Source organism: Pipistrellus kuhlii, unplaced genomic scaffold (genome assembly GCF_014108245.1).
Source record: "Pipistrellus kuhlii isolate mPipKuh1 unplaced genomic scaffold, mPipKuh1.p scaffold_m20_p_22, whole genome shotgun sequence".
Classification (NCBI taxonomy): domain Eukaryota; kingdom Metazoa; phylum Chordata; class Mammalia; order Chiroptera; family Vespertilionidae; genus Pipistrellus; species Pipistrellus kuhlii.
The window spans coordinates 3,594,480-3,615,488 of NW_023425521.1; the positions used below are offsets into that span (position 1 = coordinate 3,594,480).

A 21,009-nucleotide genomic window follows, 5' to 3' on the forward strand; every position below is an offset into this window, starting at 1 on the left:
CCAAAGAGGGTGGCTGAGGACAGGAAGTTCCCCTCAGTGCCTAGGCCTGGGGCCTGACATGCTGGGGAGGACGTGGAGTGGGGCCGTCAGGAAAACAAAGACCCTTAACAGCATCTTGGCATTCAGAACGGTTGCTGTGACCCGGCCAGTGTGGCTCAGTGGTTGAGCATCGACCTAGGAACCAGGAGGTCAGGGTTCGAGTCCCGGCCCGGGCACAGGCCCGGGTTGTGGGCTGGATCCCCAGTGGGGGCTGTGCAGGAGGCAGCTGATCAATGATTCTCTCTCACCATGGATGTTTCTCTCTCCCTCCCCCTTCCTCTGTGAAATCAATAAAAACATATTCTGAAGAAGAAGAAGAAGAAAAGAAGGGTTCCTAGGCTGTGGAGAAGGAGAGCCTGTGAGAAAAGACAAAGCTTGGAAACCGCCATGGCAATGCTCTCCACAAGGGGGCGCTTCGGGCCACTTGGGCTTATCGCCATAGACAGAGGCGGCCTCTGAACTCAGACTGCCTTGTTTCAAAGCCCAGTTCACCACTCACTGTGCAGGTTACTTAGTCTCCCCGTGCCTCAGTTTCCTCGCTTGTAAAAGGGGAATGATAATAACAGCACCTCTCTGGTGGGGCTGTGGGGACTATGAAATGAGCCCAGAACAGTGCCTGGCACATAGTAGATGCTGTATGAGTGTGCTTAGTAACTCTTTGCTAAAAAACGTGATTTTTATTCGCTGTTGCAAATCTTGCCAATCGTGACTTCCACGTCAGTTCTTCTTGACAGTCCTATCACATGTCCAACAGCACCGGGAGGCCCCACCCCACCCTTCTGCCTGCCCCATTGCCCTTCTCTCATCGTTGTAAAACTATGCCTCTTGCTCATGCAGTTCCTCCTGCCTGAAATGCCTCTCCCTGTCCCCATCACTGCCTGTAAAGCCCATATCATCGCAAGGCACAGTTCCAGGACCACCTCTTTGGGAAGCCTTCCTAATGCCTCCTCAGACCTCGCAGTCACACCTGCATGACACCTGCCACACCCTGTCCCCTACCAGACCACGGACTCCCGAGGGCAGGGAAATCTGTCTCCTGAGCTCCTGCTACCATGACGGATACATAGGAAATGCCAAAAAGTATTTGTTCAATGAATGAATGAATGAATGAATGAATGAGCATGCTGTGAGAGTTTGGGTCTTCACATGAAGTTAGTCCTCTTCCTACCCAAAGCAGGAAGAGAGGAAGGTGGGCATCCACAGGAGGCTCCAGGGCCCCCTTCTCCCCTCCCCCCACCTCGCAGCAGGACGCCCTAAGTGAGGGTGGGGTGATCTGTCTACAGCAGCGAACCCAGGGGCATCAGCTCAACGCCTCACCCCACCCACCACCACCCGGGAGACCACCAGGCATGCACCTGCCCCCAGGAGGCAGCTACATACCGGGGAGAAGGGGGGCACCTGGAGGCCGCATGGAAGAAAAGAGGGCGTTAGATGGACACAAGAGGGGTCCCCTTCACCCAGAAACCGCTTCCCTCTTCCAGACCCACCCAGGCGCCCAGCCCTGCCCCGAGCTCTGGTGGAGGCCCTTCCTCTGATCCCTCCCACCACCACCGTCCCTGATGTCCAGAGTGAGGCTGGCTGTATGCAGAGGTCTGGGGGGGATCCTCCCTTCTCCCCCATCACCCCGCCACGGGGGGCCCACGTACTTGACGGTCAGGTGCCGACTCCTGGGCTGTGTTGCCGAGGGGGCGGGGGGGCCCTTGCTGAGGTCTTCCACGGACTGCTCCAGGGCCTTGCTCTTCTCCGCGCCCGGGGCCCCATTGTCCGTGCTCTCCATGTCATACCTGCGGGTCAGAGTGGGGCTGGAGGCCAGCGCTGCAGGGGGCTTAAGAGAGGAGGGGGGCGGGGGTGAGGGAGACACAGTCCTGCAGGAGAGCCGAGTGGGCAGGAGGAGGCGGTGCGCTTGGCACAGTGTTGGGCTCAGAAGGGGCAGAGGGGACAGTGAACAGAAGAGGAGACGCCAGGTCCGCGCTGGGCTCCCCAGGATACATCCCGCCCTGGCCATGGCGGGCCGGCAGGGAGAGGCGCTGCCCAAGGCCAGGTGCAGGCTCCAGGGCAGGCCGGCTGCGCCGTGGGGGGGGCGACCGGCGGGCGGCGAGGACAGAAGAGCTCAGGAGCCGCACGAGGGCGGGGGCGGGCTTACGTGACGGAGCACTGGGCGAAGGCCAGGTAGTCGAGGAGCACATCCAGGCCCCGGTTCTCCTCGTTGAGGAACTCCTGCACCCACCTGCGGACAGGGCTCCCTCAGGGCCGGCAGGAGGAGGCCCGCCCGGCGGGCACACAGAGCGGGCACTTTCCCCGGGGCTCAGGCAGGACCACGGCCTGGCCGGGCCTCAGGGGCGGGCAGAGCGTGGGTAGACGAGGAGGCAGAGAGGCTGTCCGGGGCCCCTCCCCGGAGGTGGCCCACAGGGAGAGGAGGGGGAGCAGGGGGCTCAGCAAGGGACGCCCCCTGGAGGCAGAGCCCCCCCCCCCACCCTCCCGAGGGAGAGCTGAGCCGGCTCACCCGATGTGGTTCGTCCTCAGGGAGATCTCCAGCTCCCGCAGCACCTGCGTGGACTCCTGGACTCGCCTCTTAAACTGGGAGCGGAGAACAGGGAGTCTAGCCCGCCAAGCCCCTCCCCATAACTGGCCTCTCCGGTCCAGCCTCCCCCACCACCGCCTCACACCTGCCCAGCAGAACAGGCGTTCTCAGGCCACACACTCCCCCAGGCACAGGCTCGCCGGGCGCACACAGACCTCCACACACAGACGTACAGCACACACACACCCGGGACACAGGGCGCACACACATTCAAACGTGAATACCCCAGGTACACACACACACACACACACACACGCAGGTCCAGACACAAATATAAGGTACCTACACATCTACACACAGACACATGGGGGACTCACACACACCCTGTACATGGACTCAAACGTACACACAGCCGGGCTGGTGTGGCTCAGTGGTTGAGCGTTGACCTATGAACCAGGAAGTCACGGTTCGATTCCCGGTCAGGGCACATGCCCGGGTTGCAGGCTCCATCCCCCGTGGGGGGGGGTGGGCAGGAGGCAGCCGATCCATGATCTCTCATCATTGATGTTTCTATCCCTCTCTCCCTCTCTCTCCTCTCTGGAATCAATAAAAAATATATATATATTTTAAAAAGGTACACACATATCCATATGTGAATACAAAAGTACATATGTGCATATCCATGCACAGACACATGAGGCACACACGCCTATACAAGTACACACTACACACGTGTGCAGTGTAAGCACACACAGGACATGCGGAGGAGCCTGTGCACGGGCCTGCCCAGTCCCTGCGGACACACACTCACACCTGCACCCACACAGCCACAGGGAAGTCTGCACACACAGTTCCTCTCGCTGCCCGGAGCTGGAAGCGCAGGGGGAAAGGAACAGAGAAAAGGGGGGAGACATGTACCCCCAGGTTGGACATCCAATCCGATGCTACCTTGCGGCTGACCCCACCCGTTTCCAGGTAGCTCTTCAGCTTCTGGATGTAAGCTGTGGGCGGGTTCTTGACTTGAAACCGCTCCTGGGGAGAGGGAAGGGGGTGCACAGGAATCAGACCAGCCTTGGTCCCAGCCTCCCCTCTCAGCTTTACCCCGGGTTCCTGCCCAAAAGGAGGCCTCACCAACCAATCCGCCAGGCCACTTCCAAAGACCCCGGGCCCAGGCCTCACCTTTCCTTCCCACTGTAGCCTCACAGGCCACGGTGGCCCTCGCACAGCCTTGGGGTGGAGTATGGAGGGCTCAGTCCCGCCATACACCCCACCTGGGAGGAGGGGACTCAGCTGGGGGCACTCTCCCAGCCCACAGCTGGGCGTGCTGAGAAGAGACACACTCTCGAGGGACCTTAGGGAAGGGCCAGGTCCTCTGCAGCCGGCTGAGGGCCCCTCCCCCAGGACACCACCCAGCTGTCCGGTCACCTGGGGTGCTGGGTACCCTGTGTGCTCAGCTCCTGTGCTCCCGCCTCCCCGCCCCACCCAGCGCTCCCGCAGCCGCTCCCACAAAGAGGTGGTGGCGCAGCAATGGCCTCCTGCCTGCCTGCCTGCCTGCCTGCGGGAGGCGCTCCCATCCCTCCTTCCCACCCCAGGCCCTCCACCTCTGCCCAGCCCTCCCCTCCCACCTCTCCCAGGCCTTTGAGCTCCAACCTGAAGAGGCCAGGCCCAGTGGCAGGGACCCCCTACCACATCCTCAAAGCCTCTGGTGGTGGCTCTCCACCCCTCCCCAAGGCGGGCCCTCTCCCCACCCCCATCCCCACACTGGGCCCTGCCAGCTCCTCCCATCCATTAGCAGCTGCAGAAGGCCCAGCCCTGGCTCCCAGGGGAGACTCCGGCTCCCCTCTCCCTACCCTCAGCCTCGGGCTACAGGCCAGCCTCCCGGTTCACTAAAATCCAGCGGCAACCAGACCCCGCCCCGTGGCAGCAGTGGGAGGGGTCCGCCTGCTACCATGGACAGCAGCCCCAGAAGCCGGAAAAGCCCAGGCTCCCAACTGTGAAAAATGCAAAACGAGGCAGGGGCTCTGGTCCCTGCTCCACCGCTTCGTAGCCAGTGGGCTCCGGGGAGCCGTGTGGTGGCCGGCAGCTCCTCTGGACCCAAGGTCAAAGGAGGACAGGCACCCTGCCCACTTCCCCTGGGGTCAGACCAAGATGGGCCGGCCCTGGGGGAGTCCCTTGCTTCCCCCGACCAGCGCTGGAGGGTGGACAGAGGCTGCTCCAGGAAGCTGAGCAGAAGGAGGGTGACAGCCCCAGCTGGACTGGCTAGCTCAGGCGCTGGCCCGCCAGCTCTCCAGAGGACACACCCAGCCCTGTATGACTCAGAGGTCCCCGGGGAGGCCCGTGTCCAAGAGAGGGAGGTTCCGGAGTCCTGCCAATGCCGCCAGCACCCCAGCGCCGCCCCACATGCCACACTGGCCTCTGGGCAGGGTCTGGCCCTTTGGGCAGCGTGGCAGTGCCTCCTCCCCAGCCAGCCCCAGCCCGGCCAGGGCAGGGCCTCCGGTGACGGGAGGGTCCCGGTACCCACCTGGTCACAGATGAGCTCCCACTTCTTCTCATTGTCATATTGGCTCAGCAGCTGGACCTTGTCCGGGGGCAGGTTCATGCAGTTCTGGGACGGGGAGGACAAGATATAGACCCTGAGCCTGGGGCCCAGCAGGAGGGGAGGGAGCATGGGCATTTTCCGGGAACCCACTAGGGTCCAGCTCCCTAGATGTCTGTCATACACATGAATCCCCACCACCCTCACCCCGGGAGACAAGTAACATTCGACAATGGGGAAACTGAGGCACAGAGGTGGAGCGCCCTGCCCTAGGCCCAACAGCTAGAAAGTGGCACTGAGATTTGAACAGGAGTCTGCCTGACCCAGGGCCTGAGCTCTGTCTCCCCACACCAACTCCCTGGCACACCTGGCATGCAGGCAGGAGGCTAGGTTCTCAGCCTAACTTCCTGGGACCTCAAACACCTCTGGGCTCATCTCCCCATTTTTACTCATAAAAGGGTAAAATGCCAATTAGACCAGACATCTTCCAGACGTCCTTCCAGACAAAGCCATGGTGGCAGGGGCCCAGGCAGAGGTGGTTAGGGGTGATCAGGCCGGCAGGGAAGGGCAGTTAGGGGCGATCAGACAGGCAGGCAGGCAAGCAGTCAGGAGCCAGTGGTCCTGGATTGCGAGAGGGATGTCTGACTGCCGGTTTAGGCCCAATCAGATCCCAGATTGGAGAGAGTGCAAGGCTGAGCTGAGGGACACCCCTGCCTCCCAGCCCCCCGGCCCCGTGCACAAATTTCGTGCACCGGGCTTCTAGAGTGCAATAAGGTATCATCCCTTCTCCACTGGGGTGTGACGCTAACAGGAGCGCATCTACAGCCAGGCTCCAACGTGGCCACACACCACCAGACACCACCACATGCCCAGCGCAGGGCACCAGTGCCTCACAAATGCCAGGAAAAACTGTTTCGTTGATCCTCACCTGAGCCTATGTTTTCATCGTTTTTTAGAGAGAGTGGGAAAGAAGAGGAAGAGACAGAGAGAGAGACACATCGATGTGAGAGAGACACATCGATTGGCTGCCTCCCACACGTGCCCCGACCAGGGACGGGGATCAAGCCTACCTCTGAGGTACCTGCCCTTGACCCTTGACCAGAATCAAACCCGGGTCCTTTCAGTCCGACGGCCAACACTCTATCCGCTGAGCCAAATTGGCTAGGGCAGTGGTCGGCAAGCCGCGGCTCTCGAGCCACATGCGGCTCTTTGGCCCCTCGAGTGTGGCCCTTCCACAAAATACCACGTGAGGGGGCGCACACGTACAGTGCGACTGACACTTCGTGGCCCACGCGCAGAAGTCGGTTTTCGGCTCTCCAAAGAAATGTCAGCCTTTGCACTGTTGAAATTCGGCTCTGTGGACTAATGAGTGCCGGCCGCTGGGGCCCGGGCAACACCAAAGTCTCACCATGGTTTTCTGCAGACGGCAGCCTTCTTCCCCATCCCTCTCCAGCCCCCCCACCTCGTCACTTCTGGAGGGAAGGAGATGGGGACAGGCTGAGGGAGCTGGGGTCAGAAGGTCAGGGAGTTCCAGGCAGGTGCATCATGGCTCCGGGGGTGGGAGGGGGGATTCCAGGGGAAGGTCACCCGACACGCAGACAGCGGCCCAGGCTGGGACTCCCCTCGGGAGCTAAGGAAGCCTCAGCCGTGTGCTCTGCCTGGGTCCGCCCCAGCGGGAATGTCCTGGGTGTGGTGTCCCTGCCAAGCCCCTCCCCCACAGGCAGCACCGGGTCCCGCGGGGGCTGTGGGGTCACCCGGTGTTGCCTGCGCGCAGGGCTCCCGGATCCCCAAGACTTAGCATGTCTTTCTAACAGACCCGGAAGACGATGCTAGTTCACCCCCATGCAGTGAACCTCGGGTTATGGGGTGTCCGCCCCCAAGAAGCAGGTCTTCCCTCCAGGAGCCGAAGTCCCCTGGGGTGATACCAGAGGAAGCCCCTGTCCCCAGCTCCTGCCGTCGCCCTGACAGGAGGCCGCAGCTGGAGCCGAGAGGGGCCCCACCCTGGAGGCCGCACAGCCGCTTCCTCTCTGGGGCGCTGGGCCCAGAGCGAGGGCTCGGCCCAGACTTCATCCCCGAAATCACTGCCCTCGGTCGGCCCAGACCACAGGAAGCCACGCTCTCAGCCCCCGTTGCCTAAGCTCTCTGGGCCCCGAGGTGGAAGGTGAAACGGCCCTTCCTCCAGCCCCCCAGGCCGGCTGGGCACGGGGGTGTGTCATTGCTCACCCCACTTGTGAAAGTGAGCCCGGGCTGAGGAAACGGCTGCTGTCTCCTCCCCACCTCCTCCAGCCCAACCCTGACCGCAGCCAGCAGCCCCTGCCCTTGGGGAGGGTCCTACTGGGCCAGGGAGGCCTCCCTGCGCGCGCGCGCGCACGCGCACTCTCTCTCTCTCTCTCTCTCTCTCTCTCTCTCTCTCTCTGGCTCTCGCTCTCATCCATCCCCACCCCACAGAGACCCAGGGCGGGGCAGGGCTGAAGTGATGGGGCAAGGCTGAGGGGAAGGAAGGAGAGAGAGAGGACAGGCAATAACAAGGGAACCAGAGCAGCAGCCAGGACCAGGGAGGAGGGATTTGGGGGAGGTGGGGAGGGGAAGCAGCTGAGCCTTAGAGGAGGCCCCACTTCCCAACATGGGCCTTTCCGGGCCCTCACCCCACCCAGGACCCTATCGTGGGGGCCGGCCTTGCCTGAATGCTTGCCGAGTGGGCATGCGCTGAGCCCTGCACGCAGACGCCTGCCGTCCACTCTCACACCATCACTGCCCCTCGATGAGCCCACCTTACAGGTGCAGCACAGACCAGGGAGCCGCCCCAGCCACGAATCCAGGAAGAGGGGAGCTGGGTGGGCTTGGAGCCCAGAGCTAACTGCCCCAGCGCCCTGGCCCGTCCCCGGGGACAGCACAGGGTTATCAGTGGGGAGGGGGAGGCCTCTGCCGGAGCTGGCACACCTGTCCTGACCCACAGCCTCTGCCCACCCTCTCCCTCCGCCCCCTCCCCACCTGGCCCCCCGCAGGCCCAGCCTGCCAGACGGGCTAAATTTAGGCTCCGAGATCAGAAATAGCTCTGATGGCGCTGAGCACTAATTAGCAGCTGTTCCTTGGCTGTGCCCACCGCAGAGATGGGCACCCTAGGGAGCGGGAGAGGGGCCGGTGAATGCCATTCACCCTGAGTGAGAACAGGCCCCCGACCCAGGGCCCTCAGCCAGGAGGCGGCACGAAGGGGCTGAGCCCTGGGAGGCACACGGCAGTCTGGCTGACAGCTCAGCTGGGCCAGGAAGGGACAGGTGTGGCTCAGAGCATCGACCTAGGAACCAGGAGGTCACAGTCTGACTCCCAGTCAGGGTGCCCTATGCATCCCCAGTGGGGGCCGTGCAGGAGGCAGCCGATCAATGATTCTCTCTCATCATTGATGTTTCTATCTCGCTCTCCCTCTCCCTGCCTCTGAAAGCAATAAAAATATTTTTTTAAATAAATAAATAGTAAGAGAATAACGTGGGCACACTCCCCTCCCGCCTTGCAGACCCACGGAGCCCCCAGGAGCACCGGCGGGGAGCTGGCTGTGTGGCAATGACCCTCTTGGGTTATACACCACGACGAAGAGGCTCTTCGGACTGGGGGAGGGGAAGTGGGTCTGTGATCCCGAGGTGAGGGACGGTGTGGCGAGCGGGAGCCAGTGAGAACATCCAGGTACAGCAAACCTGCCTCCAGGCGTGGCCCGAAATGGCCTGGCCCTTCAGCACCCTCCGCTGCCCCCGGTATGCTCTGGGTCAGAGGGAGAAGGAGAGAGGGTCATCTCCCGGGGTACAGCCAAGAAAAGGGGCTGGCTTCCCAATGTTTCTTTTTCTCTGTAAGACTGTGTGGAGACCAGCCTGGCCGGCATGGCTCGGTGATGGAGCATCAACCTACGGACGGCGGTCGGCAAACGGCGGCTCGCGAGCCACATGCGGCTCTTTGGCCCCTTGCGTGCGGCTCTTCTACAAAAATACCACGGTCTGGGCGGGTCTGTTTTGAAGAAATGGCGTTAGAAGTTTACATTTTAAAAAATTTGGCTCTCCAAAGAAATTTCAATCGTTGTCCTGTTGGCATTTGGCTCTGTGGACTAAAGAGTTTGCCGACCACTGTGCCAGGAGGTCACGGTTCTGTTCCCGGTCAGGGCACAGGCCTGGGTTGTGGGCTCGATCCCCAGTGTGGGGCGTGCAGGAGGCCGCCGATCCATGATCCTCTCTCATCACTGATGCTTCTGTCTCTCTCTCTCCCTTCCTTGCCTTTCTGAAATTGATTTTAAAATATATATTATATATATATATATATATATATATATATATATATATATATATATATTTTTTTTTTTTTTTTTTTTTTTTTAACGTGTAGAGATCAGTCTCCTCCTTCCTTACTCCCACCTCTCTGAGTGCCAGAGGGTCCCCCAGCCTGGCTCACCCGGGACCAGTCCCTTACAGGTCTTCCCTGGACACTGACACCAGGAGGCGTCCCTGGAGACTGAGGGGCTCCTGCTGCATCTGGACCCAGCCACCCCCTCCAGTTTCACTTTCATTTGAACTGAGACTGATCCCCCCCCACCTGCCCTCCCTCTCCCCTGGGGGCCCTCCCTCTCCCCTGGAGGCCCGCCCTCTCCCCTGGGGGCCCTCCCTCTCCCCTGGAGGCCCGCCCTCGGAGCCCCAGGATGCCCTTGAGCTCGGGGTCGGCCTCGGACCAGCCCAGCCAATGAGCCTAGAAGGGGCCTATCCCCCAGCCCCCACTTCTCCATCCATCTTCCCCACCCATCTTCCTCCGGCCTCTACCTTGGTTTTATTTATTTTATTTTATTTTTATTAAATGATTATCTGTGTACGAATACCATTGCCCCTCCCCATACATGTCCTCCCTCCCCAGAGTTTTGTGTCCATTTCAACCTTGGTTTTAGAGCCCTCAGCATATCTCCAGAAACAATCAATTTTATCCACTTTTAAAAAACTCCAACATATAGCCTTTCTGAGGCCCTTAGGAGAGGGTTGAAGGGTAATCCAAGCTGAGGATCAAGTAACAGTTTCTCCCATCAGGGTTCAAGGATTCACCTAGCAGGGACAAGGACAAGCAGGGTGGTACCCAGGGCAGCAGGCACTGCCCATCAAGCCAAGTTGGTAGGAGAACAACAACAATAATAAATAATCCCAGCCTGGCTGGTGTGGCTCAGTGGACAGAGCATTGGCCTGTGGACTGAAGGGTCCTGGGTTCGATTCCCGTCAAGGGCACATGCCTGGGTTTTGGGCTCCATCCCCAGTAGGGGGCGAGCAGGAGGCAGCTGGTCGATGTTTCTCATCAACGTTTCTGGCTCTCTATCCCTCTCCCTTCCTCTCTGTGGAAAATCAAATATATATATATATATTTTTTTTTAATAAATAAATAAAAATAAAAAATAAATGCTTTTACTCATTTAAACCTCAACAGCAAGCCTGAGAGATTGATACTATTTCCATCCCCACTTCACAAATGAGAAACTGAGGCACGGAGAGATTCCGTCGCTTGCCCAGGGGACCTGGCCGGCCAGCGGGTGAGCCGATTCCGTTTCCTCTGGAGAAGGAGCACAGAGGACCATGGACCCTGTGGGTGCCCGCCCGGGGTCCTCTGCAGACAGCCTGGCCCATCTCCCGTCTGAGGAACCAGGAGCAGCCGGCCCCGCTTCCTGCCACCCAGCACCCGAGCTTCCTGTTGCTGCCCACACGGAGCTCTTACTCACCGGGGAACCCCCCCACCACCACCAGCGCACCCTCCCAGAGGGAAGTGGAGGCCTCCCCTCCCCCTCCCACATGTGCACACAGTTAACCGTTAGCGCGAGGTGGGCCCTCCCTCTCGTGGTTTCCGGCCGCCAGGCAGTGTTCAGCACAGGCCCGGCTGTTGCCAACCTGCATGAGGGCGGGGAGGGCGGCCTGGCCCGCGATGGCACAAGACGGCAACCTTGGCCCTGACCGGTTTGGCTCAGTGGATGGAGCGTGGGTCTGAGGACTGAAGGGTCCCAGGTTCCATTCCGGTCAAGGGCATGTACCTTGGTTGTGGGCACATCCCCAGTAGGAGGTGTGCAGGAGGCAGCTGGTCGATGTTTCTCTCTCATCCATGTTTCTAACTCTCTCTCCCTCTCCCTTCCTCTCTGTGGAAAATCAATAAAATAAAAAATAAAAATAAAAAAGACGGGATGGGGATGGGGGGGTGAGGACAATTATGTGATAGCATAATCAATTAAAATTTAAAAAAAAAAAAGACGGCAACCTTGTTGGTCTTGGTAATGGGGTGGGGGGCAGCGGAGAGGCACAAAGTGGCTCTTTCACCTAGAAGGGCTCCGAGATGGAGAGGACCAGGCGGACCCCACCTTCGCCCCCTGCCTCACAGTGCAGAGTGTCTACTGAGCGCTAGCCCGGTGTCAGGCACTGTGCTTCTGCCCTCTATTTAATCCCCTCAACTCTATTTATTTTTTAGTATTTTTAATTGAGTTTCATTTTATTTTATTAAATATATTTTATTGATTTCTCACAGAGAGGAAGGGAGAGGGAGAGAGAGCTAGAAACATCGATGAGAGAGAAACATCAATCAACTGCCTCCTGCACACCCCCCGACTGGGGATGTGCCCGCAACCAAGGTACATGCCTTGACGGGAATCGAACCTGGGACCCTTCAGTCCACAGACAGACGCTCTATCCACTGAGCCAAACCAGTTTTGGCTTTTAATTGATTTTTAGAGAGAGAGGAAGGGAGACGGATAGAGATAGAAACATCAGTGAGAGAAACATCATCAAGCAGCTGCCTCCTGTGCGCGCCCCCCCCCCCCCTCCACTGGGGATCAAGCCCACAACCCGGGCACGTGCCCTGACGAGAGACTGACGTCTCGGTTCATGGGCCGATGCTCAAACACTGAGCCACACAGGGCGGGTCCCTCACCTCTATTTAATCCCTCCGACAGTCCTAGGAGGTGGGCATGCACCCTTACTCTCCTCCTTCCACACGTGAGGAAGACGGACGCTCAGAGGGGGTAGGCAACTTGCTCCAGGTCACAACGTGGCAAAGACAGAATTCAACGCCTGAGCTTCGTGCCCCCAAAGCCCAGGAATCCACTCCGCCGTTCCCATGCGTGACCCCTGCCCCTCTCAGAGGCAGGAGGCCCACACCACCTTCCCGGGCTCTGCGTTTGTGGGGAAGACGCAGAGGTGGTCCTCAGAGCAGCCCACCTGCTCCTGCCCGTCTCACCCCGCTCCTGGCCAGCTGGCCCCAGATGTCACTGTGAATCATGCCCACCGCATCCCTGGGTGCCAGGGTCAGCATGTGCCCGCCCTGCCTGCTGGGAATGTCAACCCACAGCCTCTGCCCAGCCCAGCATCTGACCACCTGGCCACCGCTCTACTGGGATCCTGTGTGAGACACCCCCGAGATGAGGGGGGGCCCCACAGGGCCTGAGCCACCCCACAGCTACGTGCCCCCCATACTTCCTCTGCCCATCCCAGGGAGGGAGCTGGTCAAGGAGACAGCACCTTCCTGACAGGCCCACAGAATGGAGACACCACTTCTGCTCTGTACACCAGCCCGGCGGGGAGGGGTCCAGCTGAAGGCAGGATCCCAGCACCCACAGTCCCCTGCTTGGGGCTGTCCTGACCGCTCCATGCAGCCTAGCCGAGTGCCCATGACCCTGGGCACAGGCTAAGGGCACTCCCGGGTAGCTAGGCCCCATCAGGCAAATTCTTCTCCTTGTGGATGCCAGCCTCACTCGCAGCCTCAAGCACAACAGCCCAGTCCCCTTCCCTGGACCCTGTTGCCTTAAGATTGCAGGCTCCTCCCTGCCCAGATCAGGGTGCCCTGTGCCTGGCCATTAGCATGGCACTTCCGGCAGGCCTGGAAGGAGCGTCTTGCCATCCCAAACCCGAACCCTGGCAGGGGACGGCCGTGGGCCTGGCACAGGAGAGGCGAGTGCAGAGCCCGGCGGGCTGGCTTCCACCATGGCAGGGGCCCAGGCCGTGGGGCAGCGTGGCTCCGCCACTGTTGCTAAGGCAGCAGGCGGAACTCCTGGCTCAACCTGCCCTTTCTCTCCGCCCCCCCCCCGCCCCCGTTCCCCCATTTTAAGCAGGGGCGCCCCTCTCTCATACAGCCTTCTTGCACAAGCAGGCCCACCACCCACCCTTGCATTGGGAGAAAGGCAAAGCAAGCTCCCTCGTCTCCTTTTTGGCCGGGGGCACCGCCCCTAACCGACAAGGTGGGTCCCACAGCCGGGAGCCGAGGAGTGGTTTGGGGTTTCGGGATCCTGCTCCCTACCAAGAGTGAAAGGGCAGAGCTTACATGGAAGAAAGAGGTTCCCTGGGGCCGGGTGACCAGCCCCCCAAGGGGAGGGCTGTGTGTCTCCCATCCGGACTGGGGGTCCCTGGGGGAGGGGGCCCCTCAGCTAAGCCGTCTTGGACATTCACGAAGGGCAGGACTCAGTTCTGCCCTCGGAGGCCGTGCTCAGAGGAAGGCATGCCCTACCGTCCCCACTGCCAGGCCCGGGGGGTTAGCCCAGTGGTCGGCAAACTCATGGGACCACAGAGCCAAATGTCAACAGGACGACGGCTGAAATTTCTTTCCAGAGAGCCAACTTTTTGTACGTAAACTTCTTCCAACACCACGTCTTCGACCTAGACTCGCCCAGGCCGTGGTGTTTTTGTGGAAGAGCCGCACTCAAGGGGCCCAAGAGCCGCTGAGCCAAAGCCTTAGTCCTGAGCTAAGGGTGGAGCTCCCCAGGGTGGAGCCCTCGCCCCTGCTGGTGGGGACTGAGAAGAGCCAAGCTCTACGCCAAGTCCCCTGGGGCTGAGTGCGTTTGGTCTATACAGGAAGGCGACAGGCCGATCTGTCCCCAGGAAGATGGGGTGTAAACAAACACACTGGGGCTGCCGGGGTGGGGGGGGCCGGGGTGGTGCTGCCCTAGATTTCCACCCGCCACCACCCTTCTCCCCACCAGGACAGCCTTCACGGCCTGTCTCGGGGCCACGCCCGCCACGCCCTGGTACTCAGGGGCTCCCCGTGGCATTTAGTGTCAGGCTCAGCCAATCGGAGCAAAGGCCAGGACGCCGGCAGAGCAATCAAGTCCCGCACATGCAGCAGAACCTCCACCACTGATTCTGGACTTTCCACTGGTCTGAGTTATTCACAGGCTCCTCCTCCTTGGTGCTCCGAACAGAGAAGGAATCGGGGCCTGGACCCCCCTCCACAGACACACACTCGGGGGGCTGGGGAGGGGGGAGACCTGGGTTCCCCAGTCAAAGCTGGCGGCGGTCCAGGGATCCACCAGCAACTCAGGCTCCCCAGATGGCCCCCCGACACTGTCTCTCTTCCTTCTCCCCCCTCCCCATCTGCTCAGTTGGGCCCTGCCAGGCCACGGGTTTGGGGGAGGAGGAACAGGTGTAGGGATGGGCAACCAGGGCCTAGCCGGGTGGGAGGTGTCCCTCAGAGTCCCTCCCTCTCCCCTAACCAAGCAAGATGCCTCTCCAGGATAGACCAGACCCCACCCCAGAGCTCCTCCAAGCCCTCCTAGCCTCTCCCCTGGGAGGGGGCAGCAGCCAAGACTTCCAGGAACTGCTAGGAGGGGCCGCGCAGAGGATCTGGCAAGTGCGGCCTCCTCCGAGCCAGGGGAAGGGAAGTGATGTCAGGGAGGTAGAGGGGAGAAGCACTGAGGCCGCCACCGGCCAGCACTGCTCTGCGGCCTGACCGCCCTGGGCCCCCCCACCCCCCTCAGACTCGCAGAGCCAGGCCGCTCAGACCGGGAGTGCCTCTGGGGGAAGGCAGGGCCTCAGGCGCCTGTCACCCAGTGTCCTGCCAGGGAGCTGACAGGGGGCAGGCCCCCAGCACCCCAGGAAGGGAGCCGGGGAGCGGAGGGCAGGGCCGAGGTGGGGAACGGGAAGTGAGAATGAGTGACCCTTTCTCCTTACTTCTGCCTCCCATCAGGTCTTAGGGGTCCCACCACCCCCACCAAACACATCCTGGCTGCCTCCAGGCTCAGCCTGAGCGGATGGCTCCCTCCCCGGTGGCCACGTCCCCACATCCCCAGTCCCCGGGGGGGCAGGTGGCCACGGCAGCGTGGGTGCCCCCAGACTTCTGCTCCACACCAAGGCCGAGCGGGCACCTCTCCCTGCCGCCATCCTTCCCAGCCTCAACCCCTGCAGTGGGCGGGAAGGGGTGCCCGAGACAAGGACCCAGCAACCTCTCCCGGACACATGGGGTGAGGAGCACAGACATTCCCTCTGCACCACCTGACCGCCAGCTGCCAGCAGCCGGGGCACCCACAGACCGGGGACCAAACCTCTCAGCTGGGTCTCCGGCTCCAGGAGGTTAAATGTCACCCTCCCCTCTTTGACCCTGAGACACAGGCAGATGCTCCAGACCCGTGCCCGGTGTCTGGGCCTGTGAGCCGCGGCGAAGGGGGGTGTCCCGCGAACCCCTTTCCGGGCTCCACTCCCAACTTGCTCACGGGACTTTTTTTTTTTTTTTTTTTTTTTTGCTTCAACCTTTAGATCCAAGAGCACTGGGGGATGGGGTGTCTGGGGAGGGAGCCTGGTGATGGAGGGAGAAAGTTTTGGGGGGGAGAGTGCTAAGTCACTGGAAGGAGCCGCTGCCCCGTCCCCCCACCCGGTGGAGGGCAGCCGCCGGGCTGGGGATCTCCAAGCGGGACCTGAGCCCCCGGGAGCGGGGACGCATGCCAGCCCCTGCCGCCCCCCTTCCCACCCCCTCCCCACCCCCCGCCCTGCCCGGAGCGCGGCAGGTCACACTCACCAGGACGCGGTTGAACCGCTCCTCCAGCTCCCCCTCCGCGGGCATCGGCTGCTTGGGCGCCGCGGGCTGCTTGGGGGCCGGGGCGGCCGGGCCCGCGGGCTGCTCCGCGCTGCCGGCCGCGTTGCCCATGGTGGTCCCCACCCAGCCGGCCAGGCGCCTCCAGCCTCGGAGATCCAGCTTTCCGGGGGGGTGGAGGGCGGCGGGGGACGCGGCTCCCGGCCCGGGGCCGAGGGGAGCGGCAGCCGGCGGCGCGCGGGGGGCTCGGCGGCGGCGCGGGGCTCGGCTCAGCGGCGCGCGGGGGCCCGGGCGCGGCGTGCCATCGCGGCGGCCGGGTCCGAGGCGCAGGCGGCGGGCGGGGGGAGGAAGTCGGGCTGCAGCCGCGGGGGCCGGAGGGCTGGGCCGGGGGCAGGAAGCTGCGGCGCGGGCTCCCCCCGCGGCGCGTCTCTAACTTCTGCTCTCGCTCCCCGCGCGCGCAGACCGCGCTCCGCCGCCGCCGGGCGCCCAGCCCCGGGGGGCGGGCTGCGGGGAGGGGGCGGGCGGGCGCGCGGGGCCGGCCCCGGGTCCGAGGCTGCCATGGCGCGGCGGGGAGGGGGCTGCCGGCCCGGGTCACCTGCCGCGGAGGGGGCGGCCGGGCCGCTCCACCTGCCGGAGCGGGAGGACACCGAGGCCGGGCGGAGGCGGGGGCGCGCACGGCGGCGCCTCCGGGTCCTAGAACCGCAGGCTGCCTCTCTCCGAGCCCCCGGGGGTCATCGGCGGGGTCCGGGGGAAGAACGGGGTCGCTGCCGGGGGCCGGAGGGGGCAAACCTCCGCCGATGACTGTCAGCCACGGCGAACGCGGCTCGGAGACCCATAACGGGGCAGCGTTGGGGCGCAAGGGCTGCGTGCGTCCCCCTCTCCGGTTCCCGGCCGAGAAGGTGGGAACCCCCTTCCGGGCCCCCCACCCTTGGTTTCTCTCCTCTGTGGAGCCCAGGGAAGAGCGGAGGACCAGGGGGAACCATCTGCAAATGAGAACCCCAAAGAAGGGCGGGGATGGGGGTGGCGCGCAGACCCGGTCCAACGGAGACCCCTGCCGGCGACCTGGCCCTCCCTGGACCGACTCCCTGCGCCTGGCCGGCGTCCCCGGGGGTCTTAGAAGGCGGACGCCCAGGGGAAAGGGCAGGATTCCAGAACCGGGGGGCCACCGAGGCCCCTAGTCTCCAGGAGGAGCGTGGGGGCTGGGAATGCAGGACTGGAGCCTGCATCCAGGCTGGGAAAGGAGCAGGCGCTGCGGGGGGGAATGAGTCTCCTTGACGCTGTCACTGGGGACCTAAGGCAGCTTCTCCTCTTGGAGAATGACAATCCCCTGGGGTCTGGCAATGACGGGAACACTTCAGGGGTCTCCTTTCACGCATCCCGACGGTGACCGGGGAAGGTAGCATAGATACGGGCATCCTTCTGTTGGAGATGGGGAAACTGAGGCTCAGAGAGGCTGAGTTGCCCAAGGGCACGCGCTGATAGAAAGCAGACACAGGCCTCCTCTCTGTTTACCCTCAAAGCCTGCACTGCCTCGGAGCTGCTGTCTCACCCAGGATGGACCAGAGGATGAGAGAGGATTGAGAGCGGAGAACCCCAGGTCTGGGCACAATCTCCAGCCTGGATTTGAAGCTTGTCTTTCTGCTGCTCCCCATCTGGTGTGTGGGGATCCCCAAGAGGTCCCTTCTTGCACTGAGGGTAGTGAGGAAGGAGCATCCACTCATGAGCCCTGGATTTTCTCCAGGCCAGGCCATCGTTTCCTCTTCCTTCTCCCCTCCCTTTTAAATTACAAAAACAGCTGAGGCTGGTTTGGCTCAGTGGATAGAGCGTCAGCCTGCGGACTGAAAGGTCCCAGGTTTGATTCCTGGTCAAGGGCATGTACCTTGGTTTCGGGCACATCCCCAGTGAGGAGTGTGTAGGAGGCAGCTGATTGATGTTTCTAACTCTCTATACCTCTCTCTTCCTCTCTGTAAAAAAAAATCAATAAAATACATTTTAAAACATTAATTCATCGCTGCCGAAACCGGTTTGGCTCAGTGATAGAGCGTCGGTCTGCGGACTGAAAGGTCCTGGGTTCGATTCCGGTCAAGGGCATGTACGTTGGTTGCAGGCACATCCCCGGTGCGGGTTGTGCAGGAGGCGGCTGGTTGATGTTTCTCTCATCATTGATGTTTCTAACTCTCTATCTTTCTCCCTTTCTCTGTAAAAAATCAATAAAATATATATTTTTAAAAAATAAAAATTAATTAATTAATTAAAAAACAAACAAAACCTGACAAGAATTTTTTTTATTTTTAAGAATTTATTTTTTTATATTTTATTGATTTTTTTACAGAGAGAAAGGGAGATGGATGAAGAATTAGAAACATCAATGAGAGAGAATCATCGACCAGCTGCCTCCTGCACACCTCCTAGTGGGGATGTACCTGCAACCAAGGTACATGCCCTTGACCGGAATCAAACTGGGGACTTTTCAATCCGCAGGCAGACGCTCTATCCGCAGAGCCAAACCGGTTAGGGGCCTGAGGGGAGTTGAAACAGGAGCTGAGAAATTAGCTCTCTGATCTTAAGGAGGGCCCTGGAATGAGCCAGCCCCTTCTCCCAGGCTTTCCTGATGTAAACCTTTCCTCTGCCAAGGTCACCAGCACCTCCAGTCCTCAGCTGGGTGGGAGACGTATCCCTTATTCCCTGTCCCAGCCAGGGGCCCAGCAGGGAAGACAGCAGGGTCTTCTTGGGCGGCTAAGAAGGTGATCCATTCTGAGCCCCCTGCCCTCACCTGCAGCCCAGAACAGACCAGAATCTTGCCCGTGGATTCTTGCCCTTGAGATGAGCTCAGACCTCTTTCTTTTTTTTTTTTTTTAAACATATTTTATTGATTTTTGTACAGAGAAGAAGGGAGAGAGAGAGTTAGAAACATCAATGAGAGAGTGTCATCGATCAGCTGCCTCTTGCACACCCCCTACTGGGGATATGCCCACAACCAAGGTACATGCCCTTGACCGGAATCGAACCCGGAACCCTTCAGTCCCCAAGCCGACGCTCTATCCATTGAGCCAAACCTCTTTCTTTTTTCTTCTCCCCCTTTTTTTATTTCTTCTTAAAGAACTTAGTCCCGGCCGATACCGGTTTGGCTCAGTGGATAGAGTAGGGGTGTCAAACTCAATCAGAGAAGGGGCCAAAATCTAAAATCCAGCCTAAATTGCGGGCTGAATGGTTTACTGAACAGTCATAAACTGTCATTGTGATGGAAACACAGCAGAGTGCAGTGATGACAGCGCAGTGCGGGCCACATTGCAAGGCCTGGCGGGACGGATTTGGCCCGCGGGCCTTGTGTTTGACACATGTGGGATAGAGTGTCGGCCTGAAAGGTCCCAGGTTCGATTCCGGCCAAGGGCATGTACCTTGGTTGTGGGCACATCCCCAGTAAGGGGTGTGCAAGAGGCAGCTGGTGGATGTTTTTCTCCCATCGATGTTTCTAGCCTCTATCCCTCTCTCTTCCTCTCTGTAAGAAATCAATAAAATATATTTTTAAAAAAAGAAGAAGAAGAACTTAGTCCCAGATGTCCTCAATGAACTATCTCTGCCCACAACAAGCTTTCTCTGAGCACCAGCCCTCTGCTCACTCCCGGAGGCCCTGCGGCAGAGGAGGGGAGTCCCTGTTCTCCGGCTGCTGGTAGCCTAGCAAGGGACACAAACACAGACGGAACAGTGGCCGCCACCAGGTGTTCACACTTCCTTCCTCTTGCCCAGAACTGCTTCTCTGAGCAAGCAGGACCAGGACAGAAGTTGTGCCCGCAGCTGAAAACCCCAGCGGGGTGGGGAGCCTCAAAGGCAGCCGTTGCCAGCCTGTGCCCTCACCCCATTGCCATCCACCCCTCCCTCCCGGTGCGGCGGAGAGCAGGCTGCGCGATGCAGAACCTCTTGTGTGGAAAATAAGTGGCCCCTCAAGCTTACGACGACTCTCTCTTGTGCTGATCAGAACGGAGAGGAACCAAAAAATAAGGGGGAAGAATTCAATCAATTATTACCTAATAAAACGCGGTTGGCTTGGCAACACCATCTTTCCAATCCTGGTCCACAGAGGAGGAGATCCTAGAAGGGAGGCTTCACGGTTGGAACCAATGCTTTGGTGAGTCTGTGCTGCCCCCTACTGGACACAGGCAGTATGGCAGCCAACATAGGGCGAGGCCTCCAGCGGTGATGAAGATTGAGTCACAGCGTGGGTGACATTTCTGGACTGTCGCTTTGTCACCTCCAATGCTGGGATCGTGCAGCCACTGGGTTCACTGAAGAGGTGACTGAGCAGATATGTCCAGGAATTTCCTCGCTTCCCCTCTTACTCCCCCGCCCCCGCTCCCCATTACTCAGCTGGTGCCTCTTTGAAAATAAAAATAAAAGGTAATGCATGTGCATAGTTAAAAAGAAAAACAGGCCCTCACCGGTTTGGCTCAGTGGATAGAGCGTCGGCCTGCAGACTGAAGGGTCCCAGGTTCAATTCCAATCAAGGGCATGTACCTTGGTTGCAGGCACATCCCCAGTAGGGGGTGTGCAGGAGGCAGCTGATTGATGTTTTTAACCCTCTATCCCTCTCCCTTCCTCTTTGTAAAAAAATCAGTAAAATATTAAAAATAGATAAATAAATAAAGATATTACTACTATTTAAAAAATATATTTAGCCACAACCGGTTTGGCTCAGTGGATAGAGCGTCAGCCTACGGACTGAAAGGTCCCGGGTTCGATTCTGGTCAAGGGCATGTACATTGGTTGCAGGCACATCCCCAGTAGGGAGTGTGCGGAAGGCAGCTGGTCAATGTTTCTAGCCCTCTATTCCTCTCCCTTCCTCTCTGTAAAAAAATCAATAAGATATATTTTAAAAATAATAAAATAAAATAAATATATATATTTTAAAAAATAAAAATAAAAACAGTTTTAATGCATCTTTTCAGAGATAATTTGGGTGTATACAAGCAGTGTGTGAGTGAGTGTGTGTGTGTGTGTGTTTGACACAAATGATAGTACACATTCCACACTGTTGAGCACCTTGCTATTTTCATTTAAAAATATATCTGGCCAAAACTGGTTTGGCTCAGTGGATAGAACATCAGCCTGCGGACTGAAAGGTCCCGGGTTT

The 21,009-nt window shown here is 59.8% G+C and overlaps 1 protein-coding gene across 5 annotated transcripts in view; it reads right to left on the reverse strand.

Annotated features, from left to right (window-relative positions):
• FMNL1 (formin like 1) overlaps positions 1-16,374 on the reverse strand; it is a 28,476-nt gene extending 12,102 nt beyond the window's left edge. For 2 of the 5 annotated variants that reach the window (XR_006742476.1, XR_006742477.1), the window contains exons 1-7: positions 15,867-16,373; positions 5,082-5,165; positions 3,479-3,592; positions 2,543-2,616; positions 2,183-2,266; positions 1,686-1,823; positions 1,420-1,437 (exon numbers count right to left, since the gene is read on the reverse strand). Coding sequence is in view for 2 of the 5 variants with exons in the window: in XM_045586174.1 (XP_045442130.1) it covers positions 1,420-1,437; positions 1,686-1,823; positions 2,183-2,266; positions 2,543-2,616; positions 3,479-3,592; positions 5,082-5,165; positions 15,867-15,995 (641 nt within the window). In the remaining 3 variants the exon portion in view is untranslated. Of the gene's footprint in view, positions 1-1,419; positions 1,438-1,685; positions 1,824-2,182; positions 2,267-2,542; positions 2,617-3,478; positions 3,593-5,081; positions 5,166-15,866 lie in introns of all 5 variants that reach the window. The other 3 variants (XR_006742478.1, XM_045586175.1, XM_045586174.1) reach the window with 2 other exon arrangements.
• Between the last annotated feature and the right edge of the window lie 4,635 nt (positions 16,375-21,009).